The 18,861-nt window shown below is 44.1% G+C and overlaps 1 protein-coding gene across 1 annotated transcript in view; it reads left to right on the top strand.

The window, feature by feature from the left end:
• Positions 1-18,861, top strand: part of LOC144695532 (uncharacterized) — a 91,263-nt gene that overhangs the window by 15,070 nt on the left and 57,332 nt on the right. The window contains exons 6-7 of the mRNA XM_078566408.1: positions 8,821-9,363; positions 10,964-11,027. Of these exons, the coding sequence (XP_078422534.1) occupies positions 8,821-9,363; positions 10,964-11,027 (607 nt within the window). The remainder of the gene's footprint in view (positions 1-8,820; positions 9,364-10,963; positions 11,028-18,861) is intronic.

Below are 18,861 nucleotides of genomic sequence, written 5' to 3'. Positions count from 1 at the left end.
CATTCTCAGTATGGGAAAGCACTGCCTGAGCCATCCAAACATCTGAACCTCATCTTTAGGAGCTCAATCACTTGCTCAGTCAGGGACCTGGAAGGGGTATAGCCATCATTGTATCTCCTCAGCAGTACTCTGCGGGTGGTGAACTGGCATCATCAGCCATTTTTGCTTGGGGTATCCCTTATCCCTGAGGATCCTGCCCGGCAATCGCCGAGATACTTCCTTTAATACCCTCCACCACCACCCCCCGAAAAGACCTTCCTCCCACTTCAGGGCTTCTTACTTACTAACTAACTGCGTGGTCAACGTCAGATTTGAAAAATGGTGTGCGTCACCATCTAAACTTCATCCGCCAACTTCTACCCTCCCCCCTGCCCCCCACCAACTAACCCCATCACATTGACCCTCCCAATATCAACTTTCCACTCCCCTCTGTCACCCTTGAACCTCCCTTCGTTAGACTTCCACATGCCCTCCCAACCCTGAGATCCGATGTCTACAGGCCCAACCTAAACAACCCCTCATAACCTTTAATAACTAACCATGCAATAATATACACTTCCAACACCAGTTGTTCAGTGAGATCCGCTTGTCGGAGCCCGTTCCCACGTGGTCAGTCTGCTGAATGACTTCTTCAGCATGACTTCCTGTGACTGACCACGTCTCGCTTTCCTGGCTGCAGCAACACTGTCCTTGTGGCTGTGGTTTTATATCCCTTTCTGACCCTGGTCCCTCGATATATAAGTTACTACCTTGATTCGGGTCATCCAATTGTGTTTCATGCCTTATTAATCCCTCCACCTGCATGTGGTCATTTCCTGCTCTCAGCAGGGGATATCTCCGGGTGTATGCCAGCTATGGATGTAATATCTGTATCTTGATAAGGCAGGAAGAAAGCTATTCACACATATCCCGAGACGCCATTGTCTATGAAAGTTGCTGTAGACGGAGTGTCTGTTGGTGAGCCACCACCTCAATGACATGTCCTGAAATGTCTGTGTGTGCCCCTGTTTAGTTAAAACTGTCTTTATTTTTAAACAGTTCAATAAGAGTTTCAGAAAGAGTAAACCTTGTTTGGATGGTAACGCAATATGTGAAAATCAGACAGTAAATCAGTAACTCAGTTCACATCGTGCTCAATATCAATCTCCATCGGAGTTAATGGAAAAAGATATTGAGAGGAATGTGTACCGAACTGCTACTTCAGTGCTGTCCGTGTCACACAACCGTCCATGACAAATTTCACCCCCTCCCCCTGTGTCTCCATGTCACCTTGGAGCATCTGTTGTTGACTCTTGATCGCCTTCTGGATTAGGAAATCAGGATAGTGAACTTGTCCCTCATGTGCAAGTGCACAGGTATAGAAAGGAGCAGTTTCAGGTGCACTGTTTTCACCAATGAGCACGTCAAATAGGCCTCTGGAGGAGTAATTTCTGCTTTTCTGGACACCACACCCTAGGAAGGATGTCAAGTCATTGGAGAGGGTACAGGGGAGACTTATCAGCACAACAGCACTGATGAGGGTCTTCAGTTTACAGGGTAGTTGGTTAAGCTGGCAATGCTCTCCCTATAACAGAGAAGTTTAAAGGGAGATTTAATGCAGGAATTTGAATTATGAGGGTTTTATTGAGCAGGTCAGGAGAATCTGTTTACTCTGGTAAGTGTGTCTGTAACTAAAGGCTAAGATTTAAAATAACCACCAAAAGAATTAGAGGGGTAATGAGCAAAAATGAAATCTCACAGACTATGTTCATCATCTGCAATTCATTGTCTGAAAATGTGGATTTCATAGGAACTTTCAAAAATGAATTGAAGATGTTCTCAAAAGGACTAATACACAGGGATCCGGACAAAAAGCTGGACTAGAAGATTAAATTGGACAGCCTGCACAAGTACGATGGGCTGAATGGTCTCCTTCTGCGCGAGAAGATTCCGTTATCTAGTCCAACTCATAATTGGGCTGGGATGTCTTTAAGGGACTAGGGCAGTCCCGAAAACAGGTGTTAGGCCACATCCATCTGCTAATGTTGGTGCTGTTTTAGGACTCTATCCAAAAATTGGGATGTCCTGAGACTCAAGCCCTGAGCCTTGGGTTTCCTGGACATGGATGTGGGCGGCAGTGAAAAGCTGAGCACATTTATTTTCCTGTTTACAATATGGAGATTGGGGAGGCAAGAGTGTTTTTCTCAGCTCCTCAATGCTCCTGTCCACACTGTATGACACAATGCCCACCCCCCTCCCACTGCTGCCTGGCCCCGTCACACTCTACGCTCACCTACCCACTGTTTCCCCAATATCACCCACCCAAATCTGCACTTGCTCTTCCCGCGTCTCTGCTCTCCTCCACCCTCTATACTCACCACGCACTCCCTCTTCCCTCCCAGTCCTCTCTTCCTAACTTTCTTGCTCCCTCTGCCTCTCTGCACCCCCCTGCAAATTTTCCTCACAACCCTCCTTCCGCACCTGCTTTCTCTCTCATCTCACTTTCCTGGTCCCCTGCTCCCCCCCACCTCCCTTCCCGTGCCCTCTGTTCTCTCCCTCCGCCCATTCCTACACATGCTCCACTCCACGTCCATCCCCTCTCTCACTCACTTCCCTCCAGTCTGTCTTCTCTCCCCATTCCGCACTTCCTCCCTCATCTCGGTCCCATACTCTCCCTGTCCTCCCCGTCCTGCACACTGTCCCTCGCAATCCCCCCTCCTTTCCCTCCAGCTTTCTTTCTCCCCTCCCTTTCTCAGGCTCTCTCTCCGCTCCACCTACCAACCTCTCTCCCCTCCCCCTTCCACCATCTCAGCCCTCCCCTTCCACCATTGTCACTGTCCCCTCCAGCTAACTCTGGCTCCACTCTGACCACTCACTGACCACACCCCCACCCCTCCCAATCTCTCACTCCTTCATCACCCTTTCTCCCTCCCCTCCCCCTCCCTCTCCCCTCTCTATATTCACACGTTTTTTTTCTCTCTCTCTCCCAATCCCGCTCCTGTGTTTGGGTTGCTGAGCTGTAACTAGTGGAGTGACACAGGGATGAGCGCTGGGAACTCAACTATTTACAATCTATATCAATGACTTGGATGAAGGGACCAAATGTATGGTAGTTAAATTTGTTTATGACACAAAGATATTAGGAATTTAACTTGTTAGGAGCACATGAAGAGTCTACAAAAGGATTTAGATAGGTTAATTGATAGTTAAATTAGCGGGTGGATTATAATGTCCAAATACATGAACTTGTCCACTTGGCAGGAAGAATATCAAGGCAATGTATTATTTTAATAGAGAGGATGATTAAACCTATATTGTTGGAGTTCTGACTGTGTATTTTTGTTGTGGAGCGATTGTAAGTTCACACCTGTGGGAATAACCTTTGTGTTGTCTGGAGATCGTAACATTTAAGGTTCAGAATGTCCCAAGGGTTGATAAATTCAGATCCTGTCTCAGGGCAGGGGGCTGAACCCTGCTAGGAGATATAGGTTAACAGGTGAATTCAAAGGTCAGTGAACAACCGCTTGTGTTCAGTTGTTTTTAGATTAAAGAGTTGGGAGCAGCAGTTGGCGCAGCAGCTCAGCTGAGGAGCTGGGACCGTGCCTGTGTTGAGGTGCTGGAGTAGAACTGCTGTCAGCAGGTTATAATTTGCCTTACAAACTACCAGAGACTCAGGTACAGGCCAGATCTTTCATTAGTGATTCAAGCGTACGCAGGGAGAGACTGCCTTGGGCAGTCTTTGACCGATCTGTGCAGATTACAGCGAAATCTTTTTATACACAATTAGTCACAGACTCGTAATCTAATCTTGTCAATTCACAATCAGATGCTTAAAGAGGCCTTCGGCTTTTGTCACTTATTTCCCGTGTGTACAGACACTTGACATTGTTTTCATCCTCGCAAGACCACCATCTCCTGCTGATTATGCAGGAGTCTGTGCCCCCTGACTTCAACACCCACTCACTCCCTGGCCTTGTTCTTTGTTCTCCTGCCTTGCCCATCTCCTTTCTTATTCTGTCTAAAACACGGCTGCTATTCTCCCGTTCTGATTTTCTATATTTTATTGTTACTAACAGGCAATCCTAACTAAAATTGTTTAACCCTTTCAAGATACTGGAGTAGAACTGCTCTTGGCATGAGTAGATCGTCCAGCCCTTCCAGCCCACTCTGGCATTCAATGAAATCATGGCTGCTGATCTACTTCAACACCATTTTGCTGCACTATCCCCATATCCATTGATGTTTTTAATATGTAGAAAACTATCCATCTCAGTCTTGCGCATACTCAATAACTGAGCCTCCACAGCTGTCTGGGACAGAATCTTCTAAAGATTCATCACCCTCTGAGTGAAGAAATTCCTCCTCATCTTGGTCTTAAATGACCTGCCCCTTAATCTGAAACTGTGTCCCCTGGTTCTCGACTGCCCCACCACCGCAACCAGGGAAACATCCTTGCTGCATTTATCCTTTCAAGTCCTGTCAGAATTTTGTATGTTTGAATGAGATCACCTTTCCTTTTTCTAAAGTCCAGAGAGCAAAGGACCCATCTATTTAATCTTTGCTCACAGGACTGAAAGGTCCGAGGAATACTCTACTACAAAATTTCAACACTTGGAGTCCAGATGCGATATTCAAGTGGTTCCTTTCTTACACATGTGGGCAGCAAACGCTGGGCAATCCAGGCGCTTCTCCACCGATGTTCAAATGAGCACAGTTACTATATTTTTTACTGCCAGTTACAACTTAATGGTGTTAGTTAGACAAATGCCACAGCACAATAATCTGATCATTGTGTTCTTGTACAGTAATTGCAGTGCAGAGACTGGGCATTGTCCTTTTGGGAGACAACAAAGAATGTGTGTTTGTTCTAGACAAAAGGTTTACGGGGGCTGAGGACTGGGTGTGGTTCGAGGCTATCAGACGGTGTTAAATGTCCTTCCCTATGTCTTGATCGAGTCATTCTGAGTCCCTGCCCTTGTGTGTTCCAATTTCCTAATTGCAAATTTACAGCTGAGCCCTTTGTACAAGTTTTTAGCTTTCATGTAAGGCTGTGATTGTCTGTGTATGCTTTGGCAACCTAGATGCTGGTCCTAGCTGGCACTTTAAAATAAATCCAAATTTTCAGCATCTTCAGGACAATCCCTCCATTCCAGGAATTTATTTGTGAACCTTCATTACACTCAGTCTATGGCAAATATACCTTTCCTCATGTTTGGAGACCAAAGCTGCACATAATAGTCCAGATGCAGTCTCACCAAGGCTATATATAATTATGGTAAGACACCTTTACTCCTGTACCCAAATCATCTTGCAATAAAGGCCAATATAGCATTTGCCTTCTAAATTCCTTGCTGTACCGGCTTTCAGTGACTCATGAACATGGACACATAAATTCCTTTTACGCTGAACATTTCCCAGCCTCTCTCCATTTAAGAAGTACCCTACATTTCGGTTTTTCCCACAAAAGTGGATATCCTCACGTTTCTCCACCTTGAATTCCATCTGCCACAGTTCCGCCCACTCACTGAGCCTCTCCAAATCTCCTTCAATCATCTCTGCATCCTGCTCACAACTGACACTTCCATCTGCAAACTTGGAAATATTACATTTAATCCCAACATCCAAATCATTGATATGGATAGTGAATATCTGGGGCCCAAGCACTGACCCTTGCGATACCCCACTAGTCACAGCCTGTTCACCTGAAAATGACCAATTTATTTCTACTCTGTGTTTTCTGTTCATAAACCAGTTCTCAATCCATGCCAGTAAATTCCACCAAATTGCATTTGCTCTGATTTTGTTTGCAAACCTCTGGTGTGGGACCTTATCTAAAGCTTTCTGAAAACCTGAATAAACGACATCCTCCAGTTACCCCTTCCCTATTCTCCTAGTTACATCCTCCAAAAACTCCAACAGGGGTTTGTTAAACGTGATTTCCCTTTCATCAAGTCCATGTTGTTTCTGCCCAAGCTTCCCTTTATTTCTAAGTGTCCTGTTATCACATCCTTTATTTTAGGCTCTAGCATTTCCCCTACGACTGATGTTAGGCTAACAGGTCTGTAATTCCCTGTTTTCTCTCTTCCTCCTTTCTTAAATAGTGGGATTACATTTGCCACCTTCCAATCTGCAGGAACATTTCCAGAGTGTCTCATATTTTGAAAGTTGACCACCAATGCACCGACTTTCTCTACAGCCACCTCATTCAACATTCTGGGATGTAGATCATCAGGTCCAGGGGATTTATCTCCTTTAAGTCCCATTAATTTCTTTTGTACTTTTTTTTTAACTAAAAATATTGTGTTGCAGTTCCCTGTTGATATTTATCCTTTGATCCTCCATTATTCCGGGGGTTTTTTAATGGTGATAATTGACATTTTGGCAGATTCTGAGCAGGTTCATGTGATTTGCCTTGCTTGTGTCTGTCATTAAACATGTGGTTTGTGGTGTGTTCGACCGCAATTTTCCTGTTTATTAATGTTTACCTCATGTTAATTCTTTATGTTAGAATATAAGAGATAATATTATCTGTTTGCATTGTTGACTCTTGGTTAGTAAAATTCGTCTGTTTGTTTCAAAACATGGAATCTTATGGATTTATCCTCTTAGTAAGCAACTGGGATTTCAAATTTGGTCTACGAACAGAAAAATGTTAATGGTCACGTAGCAGATCATAACCAAATTTGAGGGTCTTGCCTGGGACTGTAACAAATTTTAGGGTCTGGCCTAGCAATGTACCAAGGGAGACAGCAGAACTCTACAGTAGAGAGGGATCTGGGCATTCTGGAACATGAATCACAAAAATTAATTGCAGGTACAGCAAGTGATTAGGAAGGTAAATGCAACGTTCATGTTTATTGCAAGAGGAATCGAGTATTAAAGTATGCAATTGTTGCTACAGCTGTACAGGGTCTTAGTGAGACTGCATCTGAAGTCTGTGTACCATTTTGATCTCCTTACTTAAGAAATGAGATAGTTACATAAGAAGCAGTTCAGAGAAGGTTCGCTTGACTGATTTTTGGGATGAATGGATTATCTTATGATAAAAGGTTGAACAGGTTTGGCCTTTACTCATTGGAGTTTAGTAGAATGAGAGGTGATCTTACTGAAACGTGTAAGACGCTGAGGGGATTTGACAAGGTGGATGCCAAGAGGACATTTACCTTGGAGAGGCATCTGGAAATAGGGGACAGTTTTAAAATTAGGAGTCTCCCATTTAAGACTGAGATGAGGAGAATTTGTTTTCTGTCAGAGGGTGGTTAGTGTTTGGAATTCTCTTCCCCGGCGAGCAGTGGAGGCTGGGTCATTGAATATATCCAATCAGATCAGCCATTATCTCGTCGAATGGTCGAGCAGACTTGAGGGACCGAATGGCCTACCCCTGCTCCTAATCATAGTGTTCTTGTAATTTAATTTTCTTTGGTACCTTACAGGATCAGATTTTATACCACCTGTGTGATGACATTTTCATACCTGTTTCACAGAAGTATCACTCCCCGCCTACTCTCTCCAGCTCTCTTTCTCTCCAGCCTACTGTTTCCTCCCACTTTCTCCCCAACCTTATCTTTCCCCTTCCCGCTCTCCTCACAATCTCTCTTCCCTCTCTCATACTCTCTCTCTCCCTGCGTCACTATCTCTTTCCACACCCTGTCGCTCATGATCTCCCCTCCTTACGCTCTCCCTCTTCTCCCCCATCCTTCTCTCCACCCACACTTTCTCACTCCCCTTGTCCCCACACTCTCACACTCACCTCCCACTCTCCCTTTCTCTTTTCCTCTTTAACTTCTGCTCTGTTTCTTACCTCTGCCCTTCCAACAATCTTTCTCTCTCCCCTTCCACACACACTCCCCCTCTTCCTGCCATGCACTCACCCTCTCAACAATGCTCCTGCTCGATCTAATATTAGTCCCTCCCGCCTTCTACCTCCATTCCCCACCCATTGTCCCTGTCAGACCCATTTCGCCCTCTCTTCCACCGACCCAGACACTCTCTCTCCTTCCCCTTCGTCCCCTTTTCCTCATCATTTTGCTATACCTCTCCCACGCTCTCCCCTCCTCCCACGCTCTCCCTTTCCTCTTCTGGACTTTCACCCCTCCCATTTCTGATTTCCTTCACATTCTCAGCAGTCTCCCACTCTCTCTGAGACCTTCACGTTCTCTCTCCCACACTTGCACCCCTCCCCTTCTCTCTTTTGTCTCTGGCCCCGATTTGCGTTCACCCTCCTGTTCTTGCTCACTCTCTCTCTCACGCTTTGACACTCTCCCTGCCCCCTGCACTCTCTACCCCTCCATCTCGTTCTCCCTCTCACACCATCACGCTCTTCCAGCCACCCTGCACTCTCGACCCCTCCATCTCACTTTCACCCTCGCACTCTCCCTGCCCCACTGCGCTCTCTACCCCTTCATCTCACTCTCACATCCCCACACACTTCCTACCAACCCCCTGCTCTCTGTACTCCACCCTCTCTTCCTTACCCACTCTACCAATCTCTGTCATGCTGGTCTCTCTCTCTCTCTCTCCTGCTCCCATGTTCTCAAACCCTCCTGCTCTCACTCTCTCCCACCTCTTCCTCTCCATCAGTCCACCCACACTCTCCCTCTCCACGTTCCTGCTCCCTCCTCTGCTGCCATTTTCTCCCCTTAACTTCACCTCCCGGCCTCCCTCCATCTCTTTGCAGCTCCGTTTCCCCCTCTCTCCCCCCGCCTCTCTCTCTCCCTCTCTCTCTCTCTCTCTTCCACTTCCTCTCCCCCTCTCTCCCTCCGGGCTCCTTCCTCACACTCTCTCCCCCTCCCCAGCCCCTCTCTTTAAATCACTGACTGTGTTATTTTAACTTTCCCCCAGCTCCAGCCTCTCTGACTCTGGATCTGAACACAGCGAATCCCCGGCTCATCCTGTCTGAGGACCGGACCAGTGTGAGACTCGGAGACAAACGGCAGCCGCTCCCTGACACCCCGGAGAGGTTTGATCCCTGGGAATGTGTCCTGGGATCAGAGGGATTCACATCAGGGAGACATTACTGGGAGGTGGGGGTGGGGGAGGAGACTCTGTGGTGGCTCGGAGTGGCCCGAGAGTCTGTGAACAGGAAAGGGGGAATCTCCCTGATCCCCGAGTCCGGATTGTGGGTTGTGGGGCTGTTTCCCGGAATTGGTTATTTTGCCGCCACCTCCCCCTCACTGACCCCCCTCACCCTGAGTGTGAATCCCCGGAAGATTGGGGTTTTCCTGGACTATGAGGGTGGACAGGTGTCATTTTACAATGCGGACAACATGTCCCATCTCCACACTTTCACCCACACTTTCACTGGGAGAATCTTTCCCTTCTTCCACCCGGGACGGAATGACGGCGGGAAAAACTCGGCCCCGCTGAGAATCTGCGGGATTCAAGGTCACTAACAGATCCATCCCATAATTTCACACCGTCTCCCTGCCTCCTGCCAGCTGTAAACTGATGGGTGTGGGTCTCAGTCACAGGTGGAGAGAGAAGCCAGGTTAACATTCCGGGTATAAACCCTGTATGGGAACTGGGAACTGAAAGATCAGCGAGGACCTCTGTAGGGCTGGGGGAAAGAAGGAGGGGGAGAGAAGAAACAAATAGAAGCTCAATTGTGGAGAGGAACTTACTGGGTCGAATGAGCTGTGAACTGCAGGAACCCGGTGACCTTCCTGCCTGTAATGTTGCTCCACAGGCGGAAGGTGGTGGGACATCAGCTTGTTTGAGATGAATCAGTTCAGTGATTCTCAAACTGGGGTCCGGGGAGTCTTTCCCGGGGGGTCCAGGAAATAATTTCTCCAGAGGGTGGCAGAGAGAGTAAAGCACAAGAGGGAGTGGAAATAAAGTGGGGGAAATGACAAGCTCCCCGCTTCGGATAAATTCCCAGGAGTTAGTGTTATTCCTGCATGAGCAGCTTCAAGATTTCCACCCCCAAACCTCCCGAATTCTCTCCCTTCTTCACGGTGATGGACATTTCGGCTGTCATGGTTTTCAGCGGTGAGTCTGATATTTCCTTTCGGTAGGAGGGGAGGTGGAAGTCCAGCTGCTGCTGTGATACTCATCTGTCTTTAATTTGGGCTCAGACAGTGAGCAAGTGCCGTTATCATGCTGTCTGGCCTGCTGAGTATTTCCATTATTTTCTGTTTATATTAATCTCTAATTGGTTTGTTTCTTGTAATCTCGATAAAACTGTTATCTTGACTTTCTTCAAACTCTCACCATGTTTCAATAACACTGAGAAACTGGACTGGGTTGGTACACGCCTGTAAATATTGCCCAGACTGTCAAATTCAAGTGGGTACTCTGTAATAAAATTGGAGGGGTGTTTCCGGTTTGTTTCACATTGAAATGGGAACGTGCTTTGAGACTGTTTGAGCATGTAAATGATGTGACACTGCTGTGAATACTGATTTGATAGTCTGTATTGAACGTGATGTGTGAACTGATCGGGTATGTATGCCATTAGCAGGCAGTGTTAACCACGTGAAAAGTAGTTCAGTTGCTGCATTAGAATGTTTGTCATGGGCTTTCTCTTTTACTGAAGCTCCTCCGAGTGCAACATGATCATTTGAATATCATTGCAATTTCTGTGATGGTCATCTTGAAATGTTCTTTTAGATATTTTAGGAATAAAGTATATTTTGCAAAAAAAAAGCGGAGTCACAGTTATAATTTATCTCTGGTTTGTCTGCTCTGTCTCATCATTTTCCCCGTCAGTGAAATAGTCCTTAAATAACTAGTATGTACTTACATATTTTATTAAAAACATTATTAAGTCTCTCTGTACATGTAACCTGTTCATATTATCATTTTTATATAGAATTATAATTCACATTGGGGTTCCATGATTACATTTGTAAATTGGTTCTTCAACCAAAAGACCCCTGAAAACGAGTGGAATAGAAGCAGTTTTCTAAAGAAGGACACAGTTCATCATTAAATCTGAGAAGCAGAAACTAAACATGTTGTTTGTTTTATTTACAAATTGCTCCAGAGTCTGGATCCTTACAGCACCCGTTCAAAATTCACCTGGATGATTTGAAGAGCTTCTTGCTGGAGTAAGTGGAGTGACAGTTGCCTGTAAATTGTCCTGAAGTTTACTCTGGTACTTAAGCCCTCGCTGCCGTGGATAGGGACCTGAGATGGGCAGTGGGAATGCCAGCCTGCTTCAGGTGGGAAGCAATGCAAAATCATAAAATCACAATGCACAGACTGTGGTCAATCAGCCCCCTCTGTCTGGAAAGGCACCTTGATAGAGCTATTCAACTGGTCCCAGTCCAGTTCCTTTACCCCCACAACCAATCCCTTTTTGAAAGTTAGTTTTGAATATTGTTTCCACCACACTGGCAGCCAGTGTATTCCAGATAATAACTGGCTGCGGGAAAATCTGTATTCATTTCACTCTGGATTTTTTTTAAACAATACCTTACATCTGTATCCTTTGGTTGCTGAACACTCTGCCACTGGAAAATGTTTCTCCCTATTTTCTCAAAACCTTTCATGATTTTGTACTTCTCTATTAAATTTTCCATTAAAGTTTCCTGCAGAGACACTGGCCATAATCTTCCAATCCCCTTAGGTAGAGGAGAGGAGCCAGAGGACTGGAGATATGTAAATGTTTCATCCTTGTTCAGAAACGGTCTAAGAATAAATCCAGCCTCTCCAGGTAAGACAGTTTAACCCCTGGGCTGGGAAAGCTTTTAGAAGTGATAACCTTGGACACAGTTAAAAAACACGTAGACAATTGTGTGGAGTACTTAAGGAAAGACAGCCTGGATTTTTCAAAAGAAATGTGTCCGACCAACTTGACTGAGTTTTCTAATGTGCCAACAGGTAGGCTTGATAGGGTAACATGGCTAATGTGCTATTTCTAGACTTCCAAAAAGGCATTTGAAAAAAGTCACATAATAGGGTAACACGAAAATTTGAAGCTCGTGGGATAAAATGGGCAGTGAAAGTATGAATATGAATTTGCCTCAGCAGCAGAAACAGGTATGGTGAATGGTTATTTTTCAGACTGGAGTAGTTTTACAGTGTTGTTCCCAACGGGTCGGTGTTATGACAAGACAGATGATGTGTGCTGGACGGACCACATCCACACGGGAATCTTGGTCGCTCTATCACAATGGTTTTACAATTTGTATTTATTACGAGAAGATGTGTGCACTAAATTCAGAAATAATGTGTCCACTAAGACTTTAGAGATCTTAAAAATGAGATTAGAGTATTTTTTTAACAAAATAAAAGATTTCAAACACATAAATCAGACTACAAATTACTTACTCCTATACCAACTCCTAACATTCCTAATATTAACCTGATTCCCAGCTATACATCCCCCTTTAAGGCAACAGAACAAAACAGATTTTAGAATTTTAAAAAAGCAGCAAGTTAACGCAGTACCCACTTGACAGTTACTTTACGTAGCAGATTTATGCACAAATGGCTGGGGGCTTCTTGAAGGCTGGAATGTGAGCGGTGAGTAGGATGTTTAGAGGCTTCAAGGCAATTTAGACGAGTTGAGTGAGTGGGAAAATACACGTCAGATGTAGTATAATGTGGATAAGTGTGAAGTTAACCACTTCCCTAGGAAAAACAGAATGACAGAATATTTTTAAATGGTGTCAGATTGGGAAATGTTGATGTACCAAAGGACCTGGGTGTCCTTGCATACCAATCACTGAAAGCAAGCATGCACGTGCAACAAGCAGTTGCAAGAGGACTTCAGTACAGGGGTAAGTATGTCTTCCTGCAGCTATACAGGGCCTTGGTGAGACCACAACTGGAGTATTGTGTGCTGTTTTGATCTCCTGAGCGGAGAAAGAAAACTTGCCATACAGGCAGTGCTGCGAAGGTTTACCAGACTGATTCCTGGAATTGTGGTTATGAAAAGACATTGGGTCGACTGGGCCTGTATTCACACGAGTTTAGAAGAATGAGAGGGGATCTCATCGAAACATGTAAAATTCTGACTGGGCTGGACAGGCTGGATACAGGGATGATGTTTCCTCTGGCTGCGAGGTCCAGAACAAGGGTTCTCAATCTTAGGATACAGGATAGGCCATCTAGGACTGAAATGAGGAGAAACCTCTTCGCTCAGAGGGTGGTGAATTCTCTACCACTGAGGGCTGTGAAGGCCAATTCACTGAATATGTTGAAGAAGGAATTAGGTAGACATCTGGACACTAAAGTCGTCAAAGGGGCTGGGGAGAGATCGAGACTATGACGCTGAGATTGAGGATCAGCCATGATTATATCGAATGGTGGAGGAGGCTCGAAGGGCGAATGAGCTACTCCTGCTTCTATTTTTCTATGTTTTTCCAGTCCTGTTAGATCTTACATGGCCCTCTCCTCACATAACCTTTCATTTTCCCTTTAATATGTAAATTCAACTGTTTGATATTATTCTGAAACGTTAAACTCTGAAAAGGAAGGTAAAAAACAAAATATTTTTCAGGCACATAAATAAAAATAGGAAGGCTGGGATGGAAATAGGACCATTAAGGGATAGATAGGATAATGCCACAGATAAGGATAGAGATAGGGCAGAAATATTAAATGATTACTCGACCCCTCAGGCTGTATGGCTCACAATGAATGTATGTAGTGAATACTAAATGTATCATGATTGTATTGAAGCACCTCAGAGTGCGACATGATGTAGGTTGATAACTCCAATTCCATTGCACTGTCTGACTGTCATGACCAGGTTGAAATGATTGTAATATTCATGGATTGTATTGAAGCACCTCGTAATCCATGTGGTAAAGTTGAATCTGATTGCACTTTTTGTGATGGCAATTTAGAAATGTTTGTAATGTCCTTTCAGATAGTTTATGAATAATGTATATTTTTCTAAGTAAATTAAATGATTATTTAATTTCAGTGTTTAACAGGGAGCTAGAACAGGTAGACATGATATTGATTAATAATCTAAGTCTTCAAGTAAGTGCAATTAAAATAAGAGAAAATGGATCGAATCAAACTCAAAGAGGAGAAAACCCTGGCCCAGAAGTTTCACACCCACACATTTAAAATAAATCTAGGGAATAGATAGCAGAGGTATGACTGCAGATTTAAAATATTTTTTTGAGGAAAAGGTGTAGTGCTAGAGGACTGGCGGATAGCGAATGTAATTCCTGTTCTTAAAAAGGCAGGACAGAATGTGCCTAGGGAATAGTCGATCAGTCAGCTTAATGTTGGTGCTAGAAGAAATAATGCAATCCCTACTAGAGACAGGAAGAACTTCTAGCAATAAAAAGAATCATGAGCATGGATTTCAAAAGGCAAAATCTTTCTTGACCAAAGTAATGAAATTTTAGGAGGAGGTAACAGAGACAGTAGACAATGGTAATGTAGTAGATGCAATTTACCTGGATTTTCAAAAGGCCTTTGACAATGCCTCTTACAATAGGCTACTGAATAAAGTCAGAAAATATGGAGTCAGAGGAGAAGGGAAGAATGGATTGCTAGCAGGTAGTAAGCAGAGGGTAGTTATTCAGAGTGGCAGAAAGTGGGAAATAGCATTTGACAAGGATCAGTACTGGGCCCACTGCAGTTGATAATTTGCATTAATATTTTGAACTTCAGAATCAGAAACACAATTTATAAATGGATGACGTGTCTTTATATGTGCATGTGTGCATACGTGTGTGTGTGTGTGTGTGTGCGCACGCACGTATATGCGTCTGTGTGCGTGTGTCTGTGAGAGAAACAATTAGTCAGTCAGTCAATACTGGGAAGGGAAAAGCTGAAGTGAAAAAAACCAACCAGGAGGGCTTCTTTTTGAAGGGATCAAATTGATAATTAGAGAAGTTAAGCTAAATTTATTTCAAACTTTGGTTAGGTCATACTTACAGTACTGCACGTGGCTCTGGTCAATTTATTATTAAAAAGGATAGAGGAACTGGTGAGAGTGCAGAGAGGATTTAAAATTTCTGCCATTTCCGCCAACTCCAGCACGATGCCACCACCAAAGACATCCTCCCTCCACCCACCCTGTCGGCATTCCGTAAGGACTGTTCCCTCCGGGACACCTTGGTCCAGTCCTCCATCACTCCCAACACCTCAACCCTCCTCCCATGGCACCTTCCCATACAATCACAGAAGGTGCAATGCCTGTCCCTTTAGTCCCCCCCACTCCTCACCGTCCAAGGGCCCAAATACTCCTTTCAAGTGAAGCAGTGCTTCACTTGCACTTCCCTCAATTTGGTCTAGTGCATTCGCTGCTCCCAATGATGTCACATCTACAATGGAGATACCAAACGCCGACTGGGTGACAGCTTTGTGGAACATCTTCAGTCTGTCTGCAGACATGACCCAGAACTTTCTGTCGCTAGCCATTTCAACACACCATCCCGCTCTCAAGCCCACATGTCCATCATGGGCCTGCTGCAATGTTCCAGTGAAGCTCAACGCAAAATTGAGGAACAGCGCCTCATCTTCCGACTAGGTACTTTACAGCCTTCCGGACTTAACAACGAGTTCAACCACTTCAGATCATGAACTCTCTCCTCCATCCTTACCCATTTTAATCCCCTTTTTTCCAAATATCTAATTTTAAATTTTAATTGATATACATTCATTTTTTTCCTACCCATTACTATTATTATTTAAAAAAATTATTTCCATTCATTGTTTTATCCCCACCTTTTAGCCTATTTTGATCTTTTCTCCCACACCATCACCCCGCCCCTCCACCCCACCCCCATGAGGGCCAAATGTAACTTGCTTATCCTGATTTCTATCATTAATGCCACCATTAGCACTTCCTTTAGCCACTATTACCACTATAAACACCTCATTTGAACTTTTGTGTATGACATCTATTGCAATACCTCCTTTGCCTCCACCTATCACTGACCTACTATCCAGCTTCATCTGTCTCACCCCCTTAAACAGTATATATTTCACCACATTTCTACTTCTCTTCAGTTCTGAAGAAATGTCACCATGGACTCGAAACGTTAACTCTATCCTTCCCTCCACAGAAGCTGGCAGACTTGCTGAGTTTTTCCAGCAATTTTTGTTTTCATTAACCAAAATGAACGTTAATCCTACAGAAAGTGAGTCTGGAGAATTAATAGTGGAAAATAATGAGATGGCAGATGAATGGAACCGATATTTTGCATTAACCTTCACTATTGAGGATATAAGTAACCTCCCAGAAATCACTGTATCTCAGGAAATGGAGGGGAGTGAGGAACTCAGGAAAATTACAATCACCAGGGAAGTGGTATTGAGCAAACAATTGGAGCTGCGGTCTGACAAATCCCCGGATCCTGCGGACTTCATCCTAGGGTCTTAAAAGAAGTGACTAGTGAGATAGTTGATGCATTGGTTGGTGGGGTGGGTGGGGGAGATGAACAGAAGGGAAGGTCTCTGATAAAATAGAAAACAGGACAGATTAAATGCTGCAAAGTGTCTTTACGAAGTAAGTCTGGAATGAGATGCAATGGTTTTTGTCGAGTTTCTACCTGAGCAGTTCTGTGACACAGGACCCTGTGCTCTACAGGTTGTTCCCAGGGACGCACACTGAGATAAAGGTCAATTCCTGTTCGACAGGTACTAGAAACTGTAATTCTATTGTTTTTCAAAATATACACTTTATTCATAATGTTAAGGTAAATTACACGACAGTTCCAATTTGACATCACATAAAGTGCAACACAGATCTATTTTGTTTAATGCAGCCTATGACATTCTGAGATACTTCAGCACGCTCACAAACAGATTACAAATAGATTTACAATTCTCGTTTCATATCAAACATTCCCTGGTACGTTGTCTGGGGAAAAGAAAATTAAATGACAGAACAGAAAATAATTGAGGGGAAAATGTACAAATATTGAGGAAAACCAGACACTGAGTATGACTCACCTGTACATCATCTGACACAGCGCTCTCTCCCCCTCATTCACTTTGTGAACCACATAGGGACGCTGGTCAGACACAGCCTGTGCTGATGGGGAGCCTTGCTCGCCTGTACACATACATTATCTTGTACTCCATGTCGGTGATTTTACAATGATATAAAGGCATCAATTGCACATAAGTGATTGTGTAAATATGCTGTGGGTTCATTTATTGAGGCGAGGAACATGGGAACAGATATACATGGATAGAAACATTGAAGGCATCAGCAGCAGAACTGTCTGTTGTGTGCTCTGCTCACTATCAAAAGTGAAACTAAAGCTAGATTGCATGACACACTTCCCTTCTAGCGATGATAGGCAGCTATCTCTTAAAGACATATTACAGCATTCCCCCTTTTTAAAGGTACTTTAACCCCTTCCAAAGAAGTGTAACTACTTACAATACTTGTTCATGTTTAGTTACCTAATGGTATAACATGAGCGTATCGAACGGATGAATCTATGAGTCCCTGAAGGGTAAAGGAAATCTGCTGGTACGCCCAGATCCTATGATGGTAACTTTATCTGGAGGTGTATTTAATTGCTCACAGTGACCTGCGGGATTGTCAGACTTGCATTTTGTATTTTGGTTTCATTAGGGAACTTTTCCTAAATGCAGTAGGAATGTACGGTGGTTGAGGAGCTGGAATAGATCTGATTTCTCCTCAGTTACGTCTCACCATTGTGCCTTTTTGTGTCATGACTTCATAGGACCCTGGTTCTGAACCAATCTTTGACGCGTCGGCTGGTTGCCACGTACCCTTCTGTGGGCCCCTGGACGTGAACTTGTCCCAACTGTAAACTTGGCAGCTCTGTACCCACATTTTTATCAAGACATTGGCCGTCTTCTCTTGCAGTTTTAAAAGTTGCTCTCTAGTCTTTTAGACAGTAGAATGGGTAAGAGTCCGTAAATTGGTATGCACTGGTCGGCCAAACAAGATCTGTGCCAGTTATAGAATAATTCCACTTAAAGGTGTCACTCTTGGATGTAACATTGCAATGGGCAGATCTTGCTTGGTCTGTCTACATGTGAGAATTAGTGATTTCATTGTGCAAATCATTCATTCACCTCGGACATTAGATCAAGCTAATATCAGGTCATAAAGATTCCAGTTTGATGAGCTGCCTGCCTTAAAAATGACTTACCGGGAGGTGCCTGACTTGTCCCAATATGGCCAAAATGATCTTATGTGCTCGTGGAGATACTGAATTGAATCAGGCCATCCGTTTTCCACAGTTTCTGTAGTGTCACCTTTAACCATTTCTTCTTGTAGCTGCTAGCATTTGTTTTGCACAAAATGTTCTGGATTAATTGACAGACTTGCAGACTTGCTCTGGATCAATTGACAGACTTGCATTCTCCTGCAAGCGTAATGTTGCAGCTCACTTTTAATTGACAATTATGTCTAAACATCCTGGATATTTCGATTTTAGTTCATGAACTGAGGTGACAGGCGTAGTTTCTGAGTTTGATCTGCCTTGTGAGGTCTGATTGATTCCATGGATTGTTGCTAGTGTGAGGTCATGGCATGCTGGTACACCTAGGGACTCTGGGTCTTTAGTCTTCATGATGTAGAACATCTGTGTCACCAGGAGGATTGATTGTACTTACAGCCCAGGAGTATGATCCTGCACATGGAATTCGTGAGCTGTTGTATGCTGAGTGTATCACAGCAGTGGGTTTTGCCATGTCGACAGATATGTGTCTTTTAGAATTAGTAGGGGTAGCATGTTGGCACTTGCCCCTGTGTCAATCTTGACCAATAATGAATCCTTACCAACTTTCTTAGGGCAGCTAATTCGAATCTTGGCAAACACTGAGATGGCATCAATGCTTTCCATAAGATTGACGGTGTGAAATAGGTGCTCTTCACTCTCCATCTCATTGTGCACATCGTCATTTTCTTGTTTGTCAATCGCTTTGTGTATATGTTTCTGGCGGGATACCAGCTGGCCATTCTCATTGCTGAAAAGTACC

This window comes from Cetorhinus maximus, chromosome 21 (assembly GCF_964194155.1).
Source record: "Cetorhinus maximus chromosome 21, sCetMax3.hap1.1, whole genome shotgun sequence".
Taxonomy (NCBI): Eukaryota; Metazoa; Chordata; class Chondrichthyes; order Lamniformes; family Cetorhinidae; genus Cetorhinus; species Cetorhinus maximus.
This window is presented reverse-complemented; position numbering and strand designations above follow the sequence as displayed.